This window comes from Salmo salar, chromosome ssa10 (assembly GCF_905237065.1).
Source record: "Salmo salar chromosome ssa10, Ssal_v3.1, whole genome shotgun sequence".
NCBI classification, from domain to species: domain Eukaryota; kingdom Metazoa; phylum Chordata; class Actinopteri; order Salmoniformes; family Salmonidae; genus Salmo; species Salmo salar.
In genome coordinates this window covers 116,885,000-116,906,999 of record NC_059451.1, presented here as the reverse complement: position 1 = coordinate 116,906,999, position 22,000 = coordinate 116,885,000, and the positions used below count along the sequence as shown (strand labels likewise).

The 22,000-nt window shown below is 44.7% G+C and overlaps 2 protein-coding genes and 2 non-coding genes across 9 annotated transcripts; all 4 read right to left on the bottom strand.

Moving 5' to 3' along the window:
• Window positions 1-669: 669 nt before the first annotated feature.
• LOC106561671 (phosphate carrier protein, mitochondrial) lies at window positions 670-8,705 on the bottom strand. 6 transcript variants are annotated; one of them, XM_014125850.2, is made up of 8 exons: window positions 8,440-8,705; window positions 7,893-8,060; window positions 6,343-6,467; window positions 4,381-4,560; window positions 3,738-3,919; window positions 2,443-2,615; window positions 2,053-2,163; window positions 670-1,422 (listed from the first exon to the last, which is right to left on the bottom strand). In XM_014125850.2, exons 2-8 carry the CDS (start codon window positions 8,038-8,040, stop codon window positions 1,262-1,264), a joined length of 1,080 nt encoding a protein of 359 aa, XP_013981325.1. In that variant the 5' UTR covers window positions 8,041-8,060; window positions 8,440-8,705; the 3' UTR covers window positions 670-1,261. The 6 variants fall into 6 exon arrangements, with proteins under 6 accessions (XP_013981325.1, XP_013981322.1, XP_013981326.1 ...); XM_014125847.2 differs by lacking the exon at window positions 6,343-6,467 and adding an exon at window positions 5,000-5,127; XM_014125851.2 differs by having other exon boundaries at window positions 8,446-8,660.
• On the bottom strand, window positions 1,566-1,800 carry LOC123724996 (small nucleolar RNA SNORA53). Its single transcript, XR_006757472.1, has one exon. It is a non-coding gene; the product is annotated as a small nucleolar RNA SNORA53 (small nucleolar RNA).
• Window positions 3,247-3,481, bottom strand: LOC123724997 (small nucleolar RNA SNORA53). The gene has a single exon (XR_006757473.1). It is a non-coding gene; the product is annotated as a small nucleolar RNA SNORA53 (small nucleolar RNA).
• A 1,174-nt stretch (window positions 8,706-9,879) lies between the features above and the next one.
• lap2b (Lamina-associated polypeptide 2) lies at window positions 9,880-19,484 on the bottom strand. The gene is made up of 6 exons (NM_001173602.1): window positions 18,877-19,484; window positions 18,321-18,438; window positions 17,869-18,036; window positions 17,491-17,603; window positions 17,189-17,298; window positions 9,880-12,198 (listed from the first exon to the last, which is right to left on the bottom strand). The coding sequence occupies exons 1-6, from the start codon at window positions 19,108-19,110 to the stop codon at window positions 11,781-11,783; spliced, it is 1,161 nt and encodes a 386-aa protein (NP_001167073.1). The 5' UTR covers window positions 19,111-19,484; the 3' UTR covers window positions 9,880-11,780.
• Window positions 19,485-22,000: the final 2,516 nt, after the last annotated feature.

Below are 22,000 nucleotides of genomic sequence, written 5' to 3'. Positions count from 1 at the left end.
TAAATAAGAATTTGTTCTTAACCGACTTGCCTAGTTAAAGTTAAATATATATTTTTTTAATCCCTTGTGGTTTACGCCTCGATCACACCGACAGGTGCTTTGCATTGTGGTACACTAGAAGTACATTCATGTCCAACGGAACGCTGCATTTGCAGTAGAGGCAGTTGCAGTGAGTACATTGGATTTACCAAACATTTGCGTCAAACTGTACACATAGACAGCTTGACAGAAATGGTAGCAGAAGGTGAATTTTGAACATTTCTTGCACACATCCAGATGCTGCATACTGTTTTGTGCTATGGCACTAATCAGTGTGAGCGAGGCGTATTAGTCGCTTTGGTTTCTCTACCATAAGCCGCCTCCAATGTCATTTTAGAGAATTTGGCAGTACATCCAAGCGGCCTCACAACCACAGTCCACTTGTAACCCCACCAGCCCAGGACCTCCACATCCGGCTTCTTCATCTGCAGGATGTATGTGTATTCTAGGTAATAATGCAAGAATCAGACAAATCATAAGAATGTTCCATAACTTCAGTGCAAAACTCCTCATAACTAAACTACAACCAATAACAGAACAAGCAATGATCTGTTTAAAGGGGCATAAAACATCCCCTGAACTACAATCCAACATCAGTCACACACACCTTTCAAAAACAAGGACATAAAATGTTTCCACATTTTCATTTATTTATTAGAACATTAACCAACTGCGGTCGGGTGTTAACCTGATGGCATGTGTTATTGTCTTCTCTCTATTCCCCCACAGGTGGGAACCCTCCTCCCCCTTGACCAGTAGGGTTGGGTTCAGTTTCATTTCAATTAAAACAAATCGAAAAACTAAAATTCCAATTATGAAATTATAATTTAGAAGTGGAATTTCAGTTTACTTCTGGAATCTAATTGAAATGAACCCCAACTCATGCTGACCATGGCCATGTTCAGTACGAAAACGTTTTGGAACGTCGCAGATAGAAACGCTACTAATAGAGTCAACATGATTCTTTATTCTACACGTCGTAGCGGCATGTCTGTTCTACATAGCATATTTTGCTCTGAATGTAATATGCTGAAGTAGCTCAGACCAGAGTAGGTGGTCTACAGGCAGAACAGAACAGCTATGACTATACCAGGCAGATAGCGGTGTGCAGTGTGGATGTGAACTTAAGGATGTGTTGTTTGAAGGCCGCCATCTTATATTGCTGTTGATAAGGCCGCCATTTTTTATAGATATTTGTTGATAAGGCCGCCATTTTGTTTCTTTACTCTGTGATCCCCAGCTTCTTCTTGAGGGACTCGGGCATCTCTGGGGGAGGGGGACGGGGCAGGCGGAAGTAGACCTTGACAGAGTCGTAGATGAACCACTGCAGGGCGGTCAGGGTACCGATCATGATGATACGGGCCACCAGACCCTTCCACACACCTGAGGAGATGGAAAGCAACAGAACACAACAGTTTACACTCAAGTCAAAAATGTAATACTTTATGTTACAGCATAAACATAAAAAATATCAACCAATCAAAATGTCTGATGGTGGTACTCAGATGATGTAGGAGATATTGAATCATGTCCGCTCCCCAGCCTGTCTGCACTGGTCATTTTCCAGCGAGGGTGCCAGTGCAGGGAGTGGGCTGAGGAGCAGGTAGACTGTTCTCACACGCCAATGACTCAAGCACCTCCAACTGTACAGCCAGAAAGCTGCTGGGAGCGTCTGGGCTGGAGCTGCAGTCAACACTCAGAGAGAGAGATAGCAGACTCAGACCAGGAGCGCCCCCCAGAGGTGGATCTAAGGAGCGTGTTGGAAACCTCTTTACTACACAATACATTTCCATCTGAAAGATCCTACTGGCTGAGTCACACTACCGAGCCAAACCAAGCTGTACTGAGCTGGCCTGGTTACACATCTGCCACAGTTAATAGAAGTTGCTGGACAGAACATTGTGAAAGGTAAATATCAGCGTCAACACAGTACAATTCGGTATCTCTCAGTAGAGTGAAAAGGATATGGGGGTAGGGAGGGTTCTGACAGAGGAATGCAGCGCTACTCCTCACCCTTGGGTCCGAGCTTCTTGAGCACTCCGATGGCAGTGCTGCCACTCTCCTTGTTCAGCACAGACACCACGGAGTCAGCAGGGTGGGAGACAATGGCACAGAACACACCAGCTGCAGGGGATAGAACAACCATCAGAGATGTGATCAGGACAACATAGAAAATATCAGATAAGTCAAAATTCTTGAATCGATTAAGAAAAAAAAAAAACATTTTGGATGAGTTATGGCTTAGGAGTAAAGTTATAGGCTACATCTCATACCAACGGAAATCAGTTGTAAAACTCATCTTTAAATGATTGAATACCCAGTATAACCACTTGTGGTTGGAAGTCTAACCAAAACAAACATCTACCAACTTAAATACGCATCTCTTTAGAACTGTGGACTCACCAATGTATCCGGCCACGAAGGTGACGACCAGCTGTTCACCCTTGGAGCACTCAGCACGGGGTTTGGGCACCACATGTTTGTACAGCAGCTCCACGGTCCTCTCAAAGCAGGCAAACTTCATCATGGTGTAGGGGATCTGCCTCATCCACAGAGGGACTACACCCTTGTAGAAACTATAGAGAAGCAGCAAAGGGGCAGAGCGTGAGTGACTTGTTCCATGTTATTGACCTTTACCTCACCAGGATTAAAAGGCCCAGTGCAGTCAAACTTGACTGTCCTCTGTTTTATATACATTTCCACACTGAGGTTGGAATAATAGTGTGAAAATAATGACTTTTTAGTGTAAGAGCTGTTTGAAAAGACCACCTGAAATTTCAGCCTGTTTTGGCGGGATGGGGTTTTGACCTACCTGGTGACATAAATCAGTCGGTAAATTAGTTAATAAACCATTAAGAAAGTTCCAAACTCTGCCAATAACAGCTAGTTCTCAGTTTGCTCCTCCCAACTCAGACCACTCCCAGATAGTCCGAGCTAAATTCTCGCTTGAGAAATTGCTCTTTGCTAAAAAGTTATTTTATTTTTGGCCATTTTAAATGAAAGCAATCACACTTAAGGTTTTTGGATATTGAGATAAAAACAGCTACGTTGGACCTTTAATCTAATTCTGGACTAAACAACTGTTTTAATAGATTATTCCTTGAGCATGTATTTAAGACCAGGAGTAGACTTAAACTGGGTATAGGAAACAGGAACCAAATAGTCTATGACCTGTGTAAAGAAAAAGTTATGTAGGGACATAGAAAAGTTGTCCGCTCCCCAGCCTGTCTGCACTGGTCATTTTCCAGCGAGGGTGCCAGTGCAGGGAGTGGGCTGAGGAGCAGGTAGACTGTTCTCACACGCCAATGACTCAAGCACCTCCAACTGTACAGCCAGAAAGCTGCTGGGAGCGTCTGGGCTGGAGCTGCAGTCAACACTCAGAGAGAGAGATAGCAGACTCAGACCAGGAGCGCCCCCCAGAGGTGGATCTAAGGAGCGTGTTGGACGTTGAAACATCCTCGTCAATGAGGAGTTTATTCTGGGCCAAGTTTATTCTAGTCATTACAAAACAAGGCCATATTAATTCAGCTGGTCCCAATGTGTTCCCTGACCCTCGGCCCTAGCCCTTCGATGGTTGCAGATCTGAGAGCACCAGCACTTCACTGACCATACCAACCCAGACCCTTCAAAATAACAAAAACATCAAAAGGGTTAGGGCTAAGACGGAGGTGACCGGCTGATTCAGTAGGGATACTCACGCCCAGAGTCCCTCCTCGGCGAACATCTTAGGGGCACACTGTCTGAGGTTGTTAGCGTAGCCGGGCTGGGTCTGAATACGCACTTTACACGCCTCCATTGGGGCCAGGGCGATGTCAGCGAAGAACTCTGCACTGGCAGACGCAGCCAGGTAGAGAGAGGTCCTCCACAGGTAGGTGTTTTCCTGCATTTACCAGACAGGCAGGGTAGGAGGTGAAGAGCAAAATCACAATCTCAATTAAGTCTTTCCACGACTCCTCACATCTCACCTGCTTGCCTCAACTGTATTGGAACAGAAGCGCCAAGATTCCTTACTTCAAGACCGTATTCAATGCGTTTTGAGAAGCAGGCGAGAGGATGCAAAAGAAATCAAGGAAAGATTCATTGAGAAAGAACTGATGGATTATTATAAAAATGGGAGGTGGATGACCTTATTCTTTGGGTCTTTCGCAATTCATCTTTACTTGATTCCTTGCATTCACTCTCCTTGCGAAGAAGGTTCAATACAGTTGAGGAGTCAAGGAGACAAGAATCAACATATTGGCTAAGTCCCCCTACTCCCTTTATAGGGCACTACTTTTGTTCAAAGAGTGCCATTTGGGACGCGGACTTAGTCTCACTGATGAGCACTACTACAGTACTGACCTCTCCGATCATGTCGCTGTAGGTGATCTTGAACACCTCATAGAAGCCAAACTTGCAGAGACCCTGCATGGAGTAACCGATGAAAGTGGGAGCCCAGCCCTTAGCCAGCCCTCTCATGCCATCCTCTTTAATGGTGATGGAGAAACCCTTGAAGATGCTCTTGTACTTGTCTGGGTCCACCTGGAGACAGAACCTACATTACAAACTGAACTGAATGAGTTTGTTTTTTTAAGTGGGGCAATACACTCAATACTACAGAAATGCACTCAATACTACAGAAATGCACTCAATACTACAGGGCCATAACACACTCAATGTATTATACATTTATTAGAGTTGGGGTCAATGCCATTTCAAATCAGGAAGGGGGGAAAAAAATTGAATTTCAATTTACTCACTGGATTGAAATGGAATTGACCTTCAACACTGCAATGTATCCATTCTTCCAGCGCAGCTGAGCACATTGATCACAGAGACTAGAATTGCGTTCCAAATGGTAACCTATTATCTACATTGTGCACTACTTTGACACAAACCCTAAGGGCCCCTGGTCAAAAGTAGTGCACTATATAGGGAGTCATTTGGGACGCAACCCCACATGACTAGCGGATATACAGACCTGCAGACGGCACTTGACCAGGTCAAGGGGAACGACCGCCGTGTGTGTGATCCCACAGCTGAGGATGCCGCCGAAGCCGCACAAGGCATAGTATTTCTTAGAGCCAAACTCACAGCTAACGTCAGAATCTAGAGCAGACCGAACACAATACAGAATAGAGACAGACAACACACACCATGCTGTTAGTCAACATCACTTCGAAGCCATGCCGAGTGTCTCACACCACAACGTTAGCAATGGATTGTCATAATACGCTCTCTAGGCTTTTCTTTTGATTATGCCCTCTAGCACAGTGGAGAATATGCTCTCCCCGACACTGACATAGTCATTCATGTTTTTATTGTTAAGCAAGTAACACCACTATGGTGGAACAAGCTCCCTCACGACGCCAGGACAGCGGAGTCAATCACCACCTTCCGGAGACACCCGAAACCCCACCTCTTTAAGGAATACCTGGGATAGGATTAAGTAATCCTTCTAACCCCCCCCCCCACCCCAAAAAATATATAGATGTACTATTGTAAAGTGGTTGTTCCACTGGATATCATAAGGTGAATGCACCAATTTGTAAGTCGCTCTGGATAAGAGCATCTGCTAAATGACTTAAATGTAAAACAAATCTTCAATAATAAAAGCAAGGTATGTTTGGGTGATTCCTCTATTCCCATACCAGGGTTGTTATTCATTGAGTGTCAAGAGATGGAGTGCTGATCTAGGATCAGGTCCCCTCTTATCAATGTAATGTTATTCATTATGATTGAAAGGTCAAAACGTATCCCAGATCAGCACTCCTACGCTTTGTGAATACTGGCCAAGGACACCAGTTGTCATTTAGAAAACTTGTTCTGCAAGTATTGTAGGCCCAACTCCAGGGCAGTCCAGTTTTTAACAAGGAGGATGTCCTGTCCTGGCTAGGAATTTGACTGCAGTTGTTGCTAGGCTAAAGGTCACTGATGTTGAATGAATGTGGGTACAGTATCAAATTGCTGTTAGCGGCACAGAGAAAGGGCAAGCGCCTGCCAGTACCATTTAGGGGTGATACCATAAAGTTAAAGAATGCCAGCTTCGCATTCTGTTAAAGCTTCACAGTTCACATGACTTACTTTACTCTCATTTTAGCTCCTAGGGCCTCAACAATACATCTCTAGTTCAAGCATGCAAATAAAATAACTGGCTGCTTCCCCCCACTGCATATTAGTGGAAACACACCGTTCCTGAAAATAAAAGCTATTTGGGGATGTAGTCTTGTTTCAGAACAATACTGTTATCTGGGATGTCAATGTCTTAGTGGAATCCACAACACAATATACATGCCATGCAACCCGTGGTCGGGGGCCACAGACCTGCAACCTGCACTTGACCAGGTCAAGGGGCACCACTGCTGTGTGTGTGGTACCACAGCTCAGGATTCCACCGATGCCACACATGATGAAATAATGCGATGAGCCAAACTCACAACTGTCTCCCTCTGAGGAAAAGACAGTGAATTGGGGGTTCTTTCACAGGGTGTAAAGAGGTTGGAAAACATTTTTTTTATGTACACTGCAGTATTAGGCCTACTCTTTAGTTGGGTAGTTGGTGCAGAGACCTGAATACAAATGTTCAGTTCAACTCCCGAGAGTGAAGACCATATCTTTTTTTCCTAGTACTGAGTCTTTAACTGGTGCCTCACATTCTATTCAAGCCGATACCTCAGCGCGACAGTCTAGCATGACGGCGTTACGACTGATTATTCCGTTTATATATGGGTACATGTAGTTAAAGGGCACCGTATCTTACATAGTACGTAGACGGAGGGTTGTAAACGGTAGCCTATCCGTCTAATCTATTTGATAGGGGCTCAAGTATAACGAAGCCAAACGGTTCCCATTAAATCACTAACTGATAAGACTCAATGGAAGAAACTGTCAAAGCAAGTAGCACAGCCTAGGACAAGGCCATAATGACAGCTTTAGTAAATTGGTAGACTTCCAAACTCACATGGCAAGGAGATCAGGTAACATGTGCAAGCCCCTATACACACACAAATGACAAACAAGTCTTCATGACACTATTCTTTCAACTCAACCATGACATTAGGTCCCCCATGTGTTATTCTACTTATTTGCAACAAAATAAGTCCTAGGCTGTTACAGTGTTTACTTTGTAATTAGCTAGCTACCTGTGCCAGGGCTATAGACAACATGGGACCATTTAGGTCTATCAATATGATTTGCCTTGTAGCTTTAGTCCTCATAAAAAGGGGATTGGGCCTTGGAAATAGTATTAGCTGCATTCCTATTTTAAAATCTCAAGCTAGCTCGATTTTTCTGCAGACTTCTACTATTAAGTTGTCATAACTTCTGGCCTACTTATTACAAAACTTTGCCCTTCACAGTGTCCTCCATGCACGACTGCAAAGGCCTTGCCTAAAAGGAAGTGCAAAAGGACTGTACAGATGCCAAAGGCGAACTAAAAAAATGTCTGATGCCTGATATTCAGCGATCAGTTTTTCCAAGGTTATCTGGACTTCGGCTATTGGATAGTATTACACGAATAGAAATAAAACGTTAGTTCATATTCATGTCAATGATTAGTCTGTTGTATTCATTCTACGTATGTGCATTTAATCCTATAGCCGAAATCTGGATAGATAATTTTAGAAAAACTGGGCCCAGACGATTTACCATTCATAGGTGTAATTAAAAAAAATAGTCATTGATGTAATCACTGATAAGTAAAGAGTGATAGACGGTTCGTTTGGCTTTCGTTCATAAACCCATAACGCTATGGACTAGTAAAAACATAGTGGTAATATTAGCTATCAAACCTATTTTAGCGAGCTAAATCGTTGCGGACTTTGCTAGCTACCGTTAGTTGGCTAATATTAAGTAACATACACCACTCTTCTTACCGGCAACTGCAGCGGCAGCCAATGTGCGTTTTCTTGGTCCATGTTCGGCAGCAAGGCTTTGTGGTGGCTCCTCGACCTTCTGTAGCGTGAAAAGGGGCGCACTGAACGGGTTTGATCGCGCCAAATGTGTTAACGCGTTGGGGTACATTGTTCCTTAATCAAGGGTGGCTGTGGGGAACAGATGAAGACAACGTGGTTAGCTAGCTTTACAAAAAAAAACAATGGATGAAACAAATCAAAATGTATTTAGTTAGTTGGCCAACTTGGCCTGAAATTACATGTCATGTAAGTTGTTTCAACATGTATTTGTTACTTTGAAGCAATAGAGCTATCTAGCTAACATCGTTAGTACACAAAAGCCTGCTGGCTAGCCTGAGTGTTAGCTAGTTGCTAGGCTAGCTAACGTTAGCTAGCCGGCCAACATTTTTTTAGATTATCCTTGCTGGAGCAACCAATATTCTTGTCTTGAGAAATGTATCCCACATCAACAAATGTGTTACTACGTAAAGTATAAATTCACAAAAAGTTATCTTTGTATGTTCTTTACTTCCACGCGTTCAGTCGCAAAATGGCGCCGCCGTCCTTCACCACCGGCGAATCGTAGAGACCGTGGTGTCTGGCAAGTGTCCGTCCTAACTGTGCAAGAGACTACGTCACCTGACGTTAGAGGATACGTCAGTTCCGCACAAAGTGCACTTTTGGTGTCTTTGGGATGCTCTGTGGCGTCCTACCTATACCAGGTTTTTCTGCATACAATATGAAGGTCCCTGACTGCCCCAGGTGGCAATTTGTGTCATTTTTTGTGTTGTTCATTCATTGATTTGTACTTTTCCTTTGTGACAGGCACACATTCAGACAGTGTAGCGAAGAAGGTGCAACAGTGCCTCTTCAACCTAAGGAGGCTGAAGAAATTTGGCTTGTCACCTAAAACCCTCACAAACTTTTACAGATGCACAATTGAGAGCATCCTGTCGGGCTGTATCACCGCCTGGTACGGCAACTGCACTGCCCACAACCGCAGGGCTCTCCAGAGGGTAGTGCGGTCTGCACAACGCATCACTGGGAGCAAACTATCTACCCTCCAGGACACCTACAGCACCCAATGTCACAGGAAGGCCAAAAAGATAATCAAGGACAACAACCAGCCGAGCCACTGCCTGTTCACCCTGCTGTCATCCAGAAGGCGAGGTCAGTACAGGTGCATCAAAGCTGGGACCGAGAGACTGAAAAACAGCTTCTACTCAAGGCCATCACTGTTAAAAACAAACATCACTAGCACAGAAAGGTGGCTGCCTACAGACTTGAATCATCGGCCACTTTTAATAATGACACTTTAATAATGTTTACATATCTTGCATTACTCATCATTACTCATCTCATATGTATAATGTATACTGTATTCTATACTATCTATTGCACCTTAGCTTATGCTGCCGCTCTGACATTGCTCATCCATATATTCATATATTCTTATTCCATTCCTTAGATTTGTGTAAATTAGGTAGTTGTTGTGGAATTATTAGATATTACTTGTTAGATATTGCTGCACTGTCAGAACTAGAAGCACAAGCATTTCGCTACACTCGCAATAACATCTGCTAACCATGTGTATGTGACCAATATAATTTGATTTGATTCAAGTTGAAGGATGCCACTCAACACTCTTCTTTCACCTTTGAGTTGGACGCTTATCTTACTATGCATGAATGTTTTCAGTTTTTGTTGAAATATTCTCAAACAAGAGCATCCTTCTGAGGTGTTTTATGCATGTGACCAACTGCGTTCGACTGTGGGCGTCTGCACAGTGTGCACCACAAGACTGTTAACCCACTGAACTAAGTCCTAGGCATTACCTCAGTGAGCCAACACAAATCTTCAAGTCTCAGGCAAGACAAGGGTTCTCATAATCGTCACTAACAGATGTCAATACAGTAGCTGTCCATCGAACAGTTTACAAACTCCATCTCAATAAAGAAAACCACGGGGAGACAATTGAATTACCACATTTATTTCATGATAGTATTTTAAATAAAAACAGATTCAAAATCCTTACCCCCACAATCCCTATCATATCTGTCCATCCATGGGAAGCTAGCTGCCTGATCAAAGTCAAAAACATTTGAATCTTTAATATATTCACTGTGTAACCACAAGTCAACAAAGAGGTAAAGTTTTAAGATAGCATTTTTTTTTTTAAGTTTCACTTTCACCTAGACAAAAAACCAACATTAACAATTCACATTAGAAAAATACAGAAAGAAAAAATACTTATTTTCAACACTGGACAAACATTTCAACATCTTGACATCAAAATTCTATGAATGGTCAACATAAGTTAAGTTGCTATCAATATTACCATTAGTCTCAGTCAATTGTTCTACTGTCCCCTTTAGTGTTACCTCTTCTATGACAATGAAGTGTACATGAGGCAGAGTAAATTTCAATTTATAGTCCAAGTAACAAAATGGAATACATTGTTAACTCGTATATTTGCTCAACTACCTATTGCAAAAACGTTATTCTTCCCAGATCAGTAGAGTGCAGAACCGCTTAGAAGGGCAGTGTGGGTGCACTAAAAAAAAGACAGCCAGTCTTGGGTCATGTTCCTTAGGCAACAAACAGCGAAAACACACATTAAAACAGAGAGGATTATAGCCATCTTGCTACAGTGCCCTACTGAACATGACCCGGTAGATGGGACTGGAAGATCTGGAATCTTTAGCACAACAAATCACTACTAAATGAAACATGTACGTAAACTCACACAAACTCACAAAGCTATACTGGGATTTGGGTCACTGCCCCTCAGGTCAGGTGCCATCATGAGCCATTCAAAGGTCAGACCACTTACTTAGTTACTGCAGCATATACCAAAAACGAGCAATTTAACCAAAGAAAATCAGTTTTATAACCTTTATATCTTGAAAATAAGGGTTTTTCCTCATACAGTGACGAGACCTGAAGTTACACTATTGGACACTGTCACTCCTCCCAGCACTGATCAGATTAATTTAGAGCAGATTAGAATAGACCTGAGCACCATTATTCTACCTAGCTTTATTATTACTACTAGTGTATATTCAAAAATCCATACAGAAATACTTGGAAATGTTCCCGTAATTAGTAGCATTTCTTTGTGCTTGAATTAGTGGGAGGGCACTAAGCAGGGTTGAGGTAAATTCCATGTAAATTCCAGTCGATTCAGGAAGTACACTGGAATTCCAATTCTCTTCCATGCTTTTTAATGAGGATCATTTGGAATTGTTTACTTTCTGAATTGACTGGAATTGAAATGGAATTGACACTTACACTGGCACTAAGTGCTATCACTGTGCATGCACTTCACCATCAGAAAAACACCTGGCACCACAGACACTCCAAAAACTACAAACACGTCCTTCAAAAACTACAACCATGCGTACGACTTGTCTGTCCTTTCTAAAAATACACACACAAAGAATACACAACATAGACTTCACACTACAATTAAAAACAGCTTAATAATAAAAACAAGTCTCTTCAGACTGTCTTGGCAAGACAGTGTTGGTTTTCCAGGAAGCTGGTGTTGGTTGGGTTGAATACCCCTCCTGCTCTCCTGGTTGGGTTGAATACCCATCCTGCTCTCCTCACGTGGGGTGAGGAAAAGTGAACAAGGAGGGGACAGGGTGATAGTCTACCAGCCCAGATTAAAAGTCAGTCAGTCCTCCAAGGTGGTGACCAGAGGATGATGATGGAGGGGTTGTGGTGAGCTAGTGAGGTGTGGATGGCAGAGCAGTGGCCAGGTGGTCTGTTGAATAACTGGGGTTCTGACCTCAATTGGACAACCTGGTAAAATAACGGTAAAAAAATACAAGAAAAAAAGAGAGCAGGGTGGAGAGGGTGCACTGCTTACCTGCCGCCACTTTCTGCTTCTGCACCTTGGCTGCTGCCTCCCCCGATACCCAGCGGCACAATCACATTATCGAACACAGCATCCACCACCTTATCAACCGTGCTACACAGGTGACCCTTAGCGCTGTTTAGGAGACCCTTGGCGTCGGTTAGCATTCCCTTGAAGGACTGAACCTGATCTGCATCGAGGTGCTGAATGGCGAAGTAGATGGACCCAGCTACAGTGACGAGTACCATGAGCTTTAGTAGGACAGAGAGGAAGCCGGGCCTGGCCGGCACATTGGAGCCCAAGGAGCTGCATTCAGAATAAGACTCTGTATAGATGGAGCGCTCCAGGAGAGACTCGTTCAGCCAGTAGTTGCTGGGTTTCACCGGTCGGCCCGCCGCGCCGCGAATAGGTCGCCTGCAGCTGGCGCTGGGGAGAGAGGGATTAGAGGATGAGGTGAGTGACTAAAGTAATTTAAATCTACTGCTTTAAATATCACTGAAAAGTAGGGCTGTGAAGGTCATGGAATTTTGGATGACGGTAATTGGCCAGCCAAATGACCGCAAGTCTCCGCATTAACCATTCGAATAGCAAGAAATGTTAAATATTATTATTACACACATTTTCTTCTCTCCTCCACTCCTGACTGCATGAGCTGCCATAGATTATATTTCTGTGTGTGCTGCTGCAATTTGCTTGCAGATTTCTATGTGTGCTTGTTTGCTACAACACCTTGTTTGTTTCAGAAAGGAGAAACAAAGTTTCATCACGTTGTTAAGAGTCCATGTTACCGTATAAACGGACTCAACCACACGAATACCTAACCATCCCGTCTTCAGTCAGCTGTTTTAGTTCATTTTTGTTGTTGTTGCGGTGATGACAGTTCTTTTATTTTCATGGCAGTCTTCATTCATAACTATCGATTACATGGTTATACAGTAATTGTGCTAGACCTACTGGAAAGATAAGTACTTTTCCAAAATTATATTTAATCTTTCTTGACAAAACAACCATTCTTCATGTCACATCCTGACCAGTATAGGGGTTATTGGTTATTGTAGTTTGGTCAGGACGTGGCAGGGGGTATTTGTTTTATGTGGTTCGGGGTGTGTGTGCTTTGACCTCTTTCTCCCCTCTCTCTCCAGATGAAATCTCGCGTCTTGTGACGGCCGGCCGCCCAACAACCTGCCCACTTGACCCTATCCCCTCCTCTCTTCTCCAGACCATTTCCGGAGACCTTCTCCCCTTCCTCACCTTGCTCATCAACTCATCCTTGACCGCTGGCTACGTCCCTTCCGTCTTCAAGAGAGCGAGAGTTGCACCCCTTCTGAAAAACCTACACTCGATCCCTCCGATGTCAACAACTACAGACCAGTATCCCTTCTTTCTTTTCTCTCCAAAACTCTTGAACGTGCCGTCCTTGGCCAGCTCTCCTGCTATCTCTCTCAGAATGACCTTCTTGATCCTAATCAGTCAGGTTTCAAGACTGGGCATTCAACTGAGACTGCTCTTCTCTGTGTCACGGAGGCTCTCCGCACTGCTAAAGCTAACTCTCTCTCCTCTGCTCTCATCCTTCTAGACCTATCTGCTGCCTTTGATACTGTGAACCATCAGATCCTCCTCTCCACCCTCTCCGAGTTGGGCATCTCCGGCGCGGCCCACGCTTGGATTGCGTCCTACCTGACAGGTCGCTCCTACCAGGTGGCGTGGCGAGAATCTGTCTCCGCACCATGCGCTCTCACCACTGGTGTCCCCCAGGGCTCTGTTCTAGGCCCTCTCCTATTCTCGCTATACACCAAGTCACTTGGCTCTGTCATATCCTCACATGGTCTCTCCTATCATTGCTATGCAGACGACACACAATTAATCTTCTCCTTTCCCCCTTCTGATAACCAGGCGGCGAATCGCATCTCTGCATGTCTGTCAGACATATCAGTGTGGATGACGGATCACCACCTCAAGCTGAACCTCGGCAAGACGGAGCTGCTCTTCCTCCCGGGGAAGGACTGCCCGTTCCATGATCTCGCCATCACGGTTGACAACTCCCTTGTGTCCTCCTCCCAGAGTGCTAAGAACCTTGGCGTGATCCTGGACAACACCCTGTCGTTCTCCACTAACATCAAGGCGGTGACCCGATCCTGTAGGTTCATGCTCTACAACATTCACAGAGTACGACCCTGCCTCACACAGGAAGCGGCACAGGTCCTAATCCAGGCACTTGTCATCTCCCGTCTGGATTACTGCAACTCGCTGTTGGCTGGGCTCCCTGCCTGTGCCATTAAACCCCTACAACTCATCCAGAACGCCGCAGCCCGTCTGGTGTTCAACCTTCCCAAGTTCTCTCACGTCACCCCGCTCCTCCGCTCTGTCCACTGGCTTCCTGTTGAAGCTCGCATCCGCTACAAGATCATGGTGATTGCCTACGGAGCTGTGAAGGGAACGGCACCTCCATACTTTCAGGCTCTGATCAGGCCCTACACCCAAACAAGGGCACTGCGTTCATCCACCTCTGGCCTGCTGGCCCCCCTACCTCTGAGGAAGCACAGTTCCCGCTCAGCCCAGTCAAAACTGTTCGCTGCTCTGGCACCCCAATGGTGGAACAAGCTCCCTCACGACGCCAGGACAGCGGAGTCAATCACCACCTTCCGGAGACACCTGAAACCCCACCTCTTTAAGGAATACCTAGGATAGGATAAAGTAATCCTTCTAACCCCCCCCCTTAAAAGATTTAGATGCACTATTGTAAAGTGGTTGTTCCACTGGATATCATAAGGTGAATGCACCAATTTGTAAGTCGCTCTGGATAAGAGCGTCTGCTAAATGACTTAAATGTAAATGTGTGTGTTTATGTAGAGGGGTGTTTGATTTATGTATTCCGGGGTTTTGGTCTATGTTCTATGTTAGTGTATTTCTATGTTCCGTCTAGTCATTCTATTTCTATGTTTAGGTATTGGGATTGGGGCCTTCAATTGGAGGCAGCTGTTTTTTGTTGCCTCTGATTGATGGTCCTATAATTTGGAGTGTGTTTGTTATGGGAATTGTGGGAGGTTGTTTTTTTTCACTGCTGTGTTTAGCCTGCAAGACTGTTCCGTTTGTTTATTGTTTTGTTTATTTAAGTGTTCACAATAAAAGTCAAGATGAACACTCAACCCGCTGTGCCTTGGTCCAATTACTACGACGGCCGTGACAGAACCTCCCACCACCAACGGACCAAGCAGCGGGGTAAGGAGCAAAAAAATATTTTTGTGGACTATAAGGAGTACTGGACTTGGGAAGACATCTTGGAGGGTAAAGGATCCTACACATGGGAGGAGATCCAGGCTGGAAGGGATCGCCTCCCATGGAGACAGGTGGAAATAGCGAGGGAGGAACGGCGAAGGTGGAGTGAAAACCGGGACTATTATATGGGAACACGGCTGGCAAGGAAGCCGGATAGGCAGCCCCAATATTTTTTTTTGGGGGGGGCACACGGGTAGTTTGGCTAGGGCAGGCAGTAGACCTGAGCCAACTATCCGTGCTTATTATGGGGAACAGAGGATCAGAAGAGCACCATACTATGCGGAAGTGCGCACGATCTCGCCTATGCGCACGAACAGTCCGGTGAGAATGATTCCAGCCCCTCGCAAGTGCCATGCTCGAGTGAGCACTCAGCCCGTAGGGGTTGTGTGCTCCAGACCTCCAGTAATGCTTCACGGCCCAGTGTATCCTGTTCCCGCTCCTCGCACTAGCCCTGAGGTGCGTGTATCCAGTATGGCGTCTCCAAAGCCAGCACCACGCACCAGGCTTCCAGTGCGTCAGCCCAGTCCAACTCGTCCTGTTCCTGCTCCTCGCACTAGCCCTGAGGTGCGTGTCTCCAGTCTGGCACATCCAAAGCCAGCTCCACGCACCAGGCTTCCAGTGCATCAGCCCAGTCCAGTACGTCCTGTTCCTGCTCCTCGCACTAGCCTTGGGGTGCGTGTCTCCAGTCTGGTACCTCCACTACCAGCCCCACGCATCAGGCTTTCAGTGCGCAGTCCCCGTCCAGAGCTTCCGACGACAGTACCCCGTCCAGAGCTTCCGACGACAGTACCCCGTCCAGAGCTTCCGACGACAGTACCCCGTCCAGAGCTTCCGACGACAGTGCCCCGTCCAGAGTGTCCGGAAACAGTGCCCCGTCCAGAGTGTCCGACGACAGTGCCCCGTCCAGAGTGTCCGACGACAGTGCCCCGTCCAGAGTGTCCGACGACAGTGCCCCGTCCAGAGTGTCCAGTGACAGTACCCCGTCTAGAGACGGCCCACAGTCCGGAACCGAGAGAGACGGCCCACAGTCCGGAACCGAGTGAGACGGCCCACAGTCCGGAACCGAGTGAGACGGCCCACAGTCGGGAACCGAGTGAGACGGCCCACAGTCGGGAACCGAGTGAGACGGCCCACAGTCGGGAACCGAGTGAGACGGCCCACAGTCCGGAACCGAGTGAGACGGCCTACAGTCCGGAACCGGAGCTCCCAGAGTCGCCCTACAGTCCGGAACCGGAGCTCCCAGAGTCGCACTACAGTCCGGAGCTCCCAGAGTCGCACTACAGTCCGGAGCTCCCAGAGTCACACTACAGTCCGGAGCTCCCAGAGTCACACTACAGTCCGGAGCTCCCAGAGTCGCACTTCTGCCCGAGGTCTACAGCGAAGCGCTTCAGCCCGAGGTCTACAGCGAGGCGCTTCAACCAAAGGTATTCTGCGGGGGTGGACAGGTTAGGTGGTGGACTAAGGCCAGAACCTGAGCCACCTCCACAGTAGGAGGATTGGGGAGGGGGGGGGTGTAGCACGGGAACCGTCGGTGACGGCAGCCACCCTCCCTTCCCTCCTTTTTTTGGGGGGGGTTATTTTGTGTTTATTTTTGTATGAGGTGCATCCGGGGTCTGCACCTTTGGGGGGGGGGGGGGGGGGGTACTGTCATGTCCTGACCAGTATAGGGGTTATTGTAGTTTGGTCAGGACGTGGCAGGGGGTATTTGTTTTATGTGGTTCGGGGTGTGTGTTTATGTAGAGGGGTGTTTGATTTATGTATTCCGGGGTTTTGGTCTATGTCCTATGTTAGTGTATTTCTATGTTCCGTCTAGTCATTCTATTTCTATGTTTAGGTATTGGGATTGGGGCCTTCAATTGGAGGCAGCTGTTTTTCGTTGCCTCTGATTGAAGGTCCTATAATTAGGAGTGTGTTTGTTATGGGAATTGTGGTATTTTTTAAATGTATTTTATTTTTTATTTTTTTGCACTGCTGTGTTTAGCCTGCAAGACTGTTCGTTCGTTTATTGTTTTGTTTATTTAAGTGTTCACAATAAAAGTCAGGATGAGCACTTAACCCGCTGCGTCTTGGTCCAATTACTACGACGGCCGTGACACTTCAAGGCTACTTCGCTGATGAAGTGAAATGTCAACAGACTTACCTGATGCCTGTGGGTGAAAGGATCTCATTAGCGAGAATCTCTTCAACATTCTCCCTCGTCTTCTTAGGGGTCTGGTCGCCAGTTGCTAGGCTCACCTCCATCACCTGTAGCTGTGAACATTGACAATAGCAACAGATGATTGAGGCTGGAGTTTATGGGTGCAAGATAATGTTATTTGTGCTGAACTTTCTTGCTGTTGAAGACGAAAGCGGTATTAATGTGAGAGCTCTGATTTCCATTGTATGTTTTAATTATTATTTATTTATTGTATATGGAAAATAAAGTTGAACTTGAAGGCTTACCTTGCTGCTCCGTCTGCTGCTGTTCCTAACAGTGACAGGAGTCTTCCCTCTGCTCCTCAAAGGCTTCTCCACAACGGGAACAGGCTCTGGTTCCGTAGCAGTACCTATCTCATCTGGCACAGGCAAAGCCAACATGAGTCAGTGAGAATCAAGGCATCTAAACTGACAGTCAAACATCATAAAATAAAAAAAGATCCATTCCATTTAAATTCAGGAAGTAGACTGAAATTAACATTTTCCTCATTGCTTTTCAGTTTAGTCCTACTTCCTGAATTGAAATGGAATTGATCCCAACCCTGAATTAACTTTTATTTGTATAGGTGAGCTGCCTAATTAATGGTGCATGTTCTTGTGCAGTGGTAAGATGATTGCTCTCACCTTCCTCCTTGTCACTGTACTGGCCAGAGTATGTGTTGCCGTTCTGGTTGCCATCTGCCTTGGCTGCAGCGTTAACTGTGGCAGTTTCAGGTGGGCTGGGTGTAGTCTCAGCAGCAGGTGTATCCAGTAGCTTCTGAAGCTTTTTCTCATAAAGCTTCCTGGTGGAGCCTGAGGGAAAGGCAAAGGAAACCAGTTAGGGATGAAGTGAACTGTGGTTAAACATATATATCTCCGTTTGTCTGAGGCTGTTGGTGCACACACCTCCATAGTCTCAAGTGGCTTCCTCTCCTCGTCTCCTTTCCTTCATCTGCACAGGTTTGAAAGAACTGATGAGTTGAAAGCAGATTCCTCAGTAGGCTTCTGCCATTTGACTTTCACTTCTCTTCTCCAATCAGTGCAGATGAAGGAGAGGAGGACACCTTAGACAAGTGAGAGATATATGCAGGACTCACCAACTATGGGCCCAGCGTTGACTCCATGTTTCAACAGCTCATCTTTTAAACTTGCATCGGTGAGGTCTGTGACTTCCACTTCTTCTGAGCGAGGCTTGTCTGTCTTCCTGGTAGCTTTCTATGGATTGATTATGGGTGTCAATACATAGATTGGTTAATTCGATTATCTAATAGAGGCTAATATTTGGTCTCTATCTAACGTTATCTAGCCTAGTGGTTAGAGCGTTGGACTAGTAACCGAAAGGTTGCAAGATCGAATCTACCGAGCTGACAAGGTAAAACACCTGTCTTTCTGCCCCTGAGCAAGGCAGTTCCTAGGTCGTTTTTGAAAATAAGAATTTGTTCTTAACACATCCATTAGAGAACTAATTCAAGGCGTGAGTAGCAGGGAAAATAATGTTAGTGTATATTTCACGGAAATAACATCACATGGACAGCATCCTTGATTTTACAACACAGGTATCTAGTGATTTAATGCATTATGACTAAAATTAGAATATCCATTCACACTCATAGCACTGTAATAACCATTTATAACAAACATTTCATTACTTACTCTTCCAGATCGGCTCTTGTTGGAGACTACAGGGGCTGGTAAATCTTCATCACTGGAAAACGTGTCTACAGATGGTGGACATTTCTTGTTCTGAACGGTCAAGTTTTTCAGGTACAACTGAATGTACACATCTTTCTTCTGTTCGGAGCTGGGAAGTGGGACATTGTTGGCCGTGAGCTCACTTTTGAGCTTATCCTTCGTGAGAACAGACGGATCTTCGAGGAATTCCGCCATGCCTGGTTGCTTTCTTCTAGTTTAAAACTGTAGCTAGCAAGTAATGCTGAAATGTAGCAGTTAGCAAACTCGGTCGCTAACAACAACAACAACAAAACGTGCAGAGCTAGCAATGTCGGCAAATGAAAAGACTGGCGCCCAGCGATTTAACTTAGCTAGCATGAACTAGCTATCCGGTTTAGTTACTTATTTTTTTTATCTTCAGATATATTCACCTCCGATCGCTTGTCTCAGGCTGCGATTATTTAGCAAAAATACAGATGCAATTTAATTGTATATTTAAACTGAACAAGTAAATACGGATTTAAAACTATTTAAAGAACTGTAGGCCCGATTAGTTAAAGCCCGGCCTATTTGCGTCTGTCTGTCCGCAGTCGTAAACCAGTTAATACCAAGCCAAGGCAACAAAGAGAAGAGCTATTGGACGGTAGACGGCAATGAACTATAAACTAGATGGTGATTGGTCGGTCTTGAAAATAACAGATGCACCTGCCACAAAGAAAGAGGAGCTTCAACATCAGTAGGCCTAGTCAGCAGTCAAAATAGCATATCGTCTGAATTTCTGCCCAGATTGATTTTGGTATAGTTTAAAAGTCCTTTATAATGACATGAGAGGTCATTTCCAATTGTATAACACTGATGATGATGATGAAACTCTGCATCCCCATCTGAAGATGGCAGTGTCATCCACTATATGGTTGAGTCTGAAAACCAGTGGTCGGTGAGAGCAGCCCCCTAAGCACTTCACAATTCACAGACTATAAGTGACAAAGGAAAGCTGTTATAACAGTGTTACATTAAACGTTATAAACATTGTTTGACACAGGCGTACATAGGAATATTCTTAACATAATGTACACGCTGGTCAGATCGTTCTGAAGTATAAATTAAGCTAAGATAAGTGGTCACTTCTTATCGCACAAGGAAATAAATGTCCATGACTAATTTGACCAGCTGAGAGAGAGAGAGAGAGAGAAAAAATCACAGTCATAGAAAAATATTTCTGACCACTGTCTGGCTCCGGTCTTCAGGGCATGCCAGTTGCCAAGCCTTTACACTGTGGTGGTGAAGGCCCTATGATGCCATGGTGACAGTGGTTTGAGGTGGCAGAGTGTTGCCCCTAGACCTGGGCTGAATCCCAAATGGCACCTTATTCCCTATAGTGCACTGGAGCCCATTGGGCTCTGGTCAAAAGTGGTGCACTATACCGGGAATAGAGAGCCATTTGGGACATAACCCTGGCCTTTCTGGGATGCTGCTGCTACCGTAGAAACCAAGCAATGGATCCCCAGCCCACCTCAGCCTTCAGCCTCAAACCACACAGAATACAGTGCTTGAAGTTTATAGTTCAGGTTTTCCATAGCCGACTTGCCAATGGGGTGTAAGCATAAAAAATGTTGAGCCCTTGAGAAACACCTCTTAAGTTTTCTTTGTATGTCATTTACACAGAAAATACGCGGCGGGCCAAGAATCATAGGAAGTGCCTCCTTAAGCATAACAGTCGTGCCCTCTGAAAAATGATCAAAGTGGAGACTGCAATTATCAACGTTCACGTTTTCAAAATGAGTTCATGTAAAAATGAAATACTGTGTAAGGACATTGCTCTCTTAGGCTACAGTACCATACAGTGATTGTGAATAGCTAATAATATATATTTTGGGATGAATGTTTGTAACCTCTTGAGGCTAGATAAAGATTTTGCAATGGTGTTAACTTTTAGATACTTACTGAACTTACTGAACCTCTCTCAAATTTCCCCACCTGATTAAATTGTAGAGTCTCTGTGCACTTAAATCAATACACATTCAATGAGTATAAAGTTCAAGCTTTCAGTCATGAAGACCTTCATCTGAGCATGCAGAATATTTGATTGTCATCTTTTAGCTTTGTCAGTGAATTTGTTTGTCTCCAGATATGGGAGATGTTTAGGCTCTCCATGACCAATATAGTTATTGTGTAGAGTTTGGTAACATTTCACTTAAAGCCTGTAGGTATAATGCATCATAAGACTTGACTTTTATGACCCCCTTACAACATGTTATTATCATCCTAGTATTATCGTGACTCAGTGTGTCATAGAGAGGCATAATATTATTATAAACCTTATAATTAGAGTTGTATAGTCTCAGATGAGCCCAGATAAGATTCATATACTCAGAAAGTCTCCATATTCAAGAATGTAACAGCATGATGGGTGGGGACTCGGATGAGGTCTTGACTGAAATCCAACTCAAAGATCCAATGAATTTTTTGATCATTTGGAAAAATGTTGAACATAAGACTCTGTCCTTGGTCCAGTTTATCTTGGATTTTAAGCATTTCTGAATCCCAATCGAGCCAACCGCCGCTGCGTTAGGAGCATAGGAAAACTCAACCTTTTACCACCCAGTGAATGTGTCTGATCCAATTCCACTGACACAACAAAATAAATACTGGTGAAATTGATAGAAGATGTAAAATGTAAATGGTTGAACTTGATGAAAGCACTTTTATATTTTGCATGGTACATGCAGCCAGGTACATTCAGCGCTTCCTCTGCCTATATGTAGACTACGCATAGGGCCCAGTGGCCGAACTCACTCTGAGTCGCAATTTATTGTTGAGAGTTACAAAAGTAGAAAACACAAGATGCAATTTCAAAATTTGGTAGTGTACAGTGCCTTGCGAAAGTATTCGGCCCCCTTGAACTTTTCGACCTTTTGCCACATTTCAGGCTTCAAACATAAAGATATAAAACTGTAATTTTTTGTGAAGAATCAACAACAAGTCGGACACAATCATGAAGTGGAACGAAATTTATTGGATATTTCAAACTTTTTTAACAAATAAAAAACTGAAATTGGCCGTGCAAAATTATTCAGCCCCCTTAAGTTAATACTTTGTAGCGCCA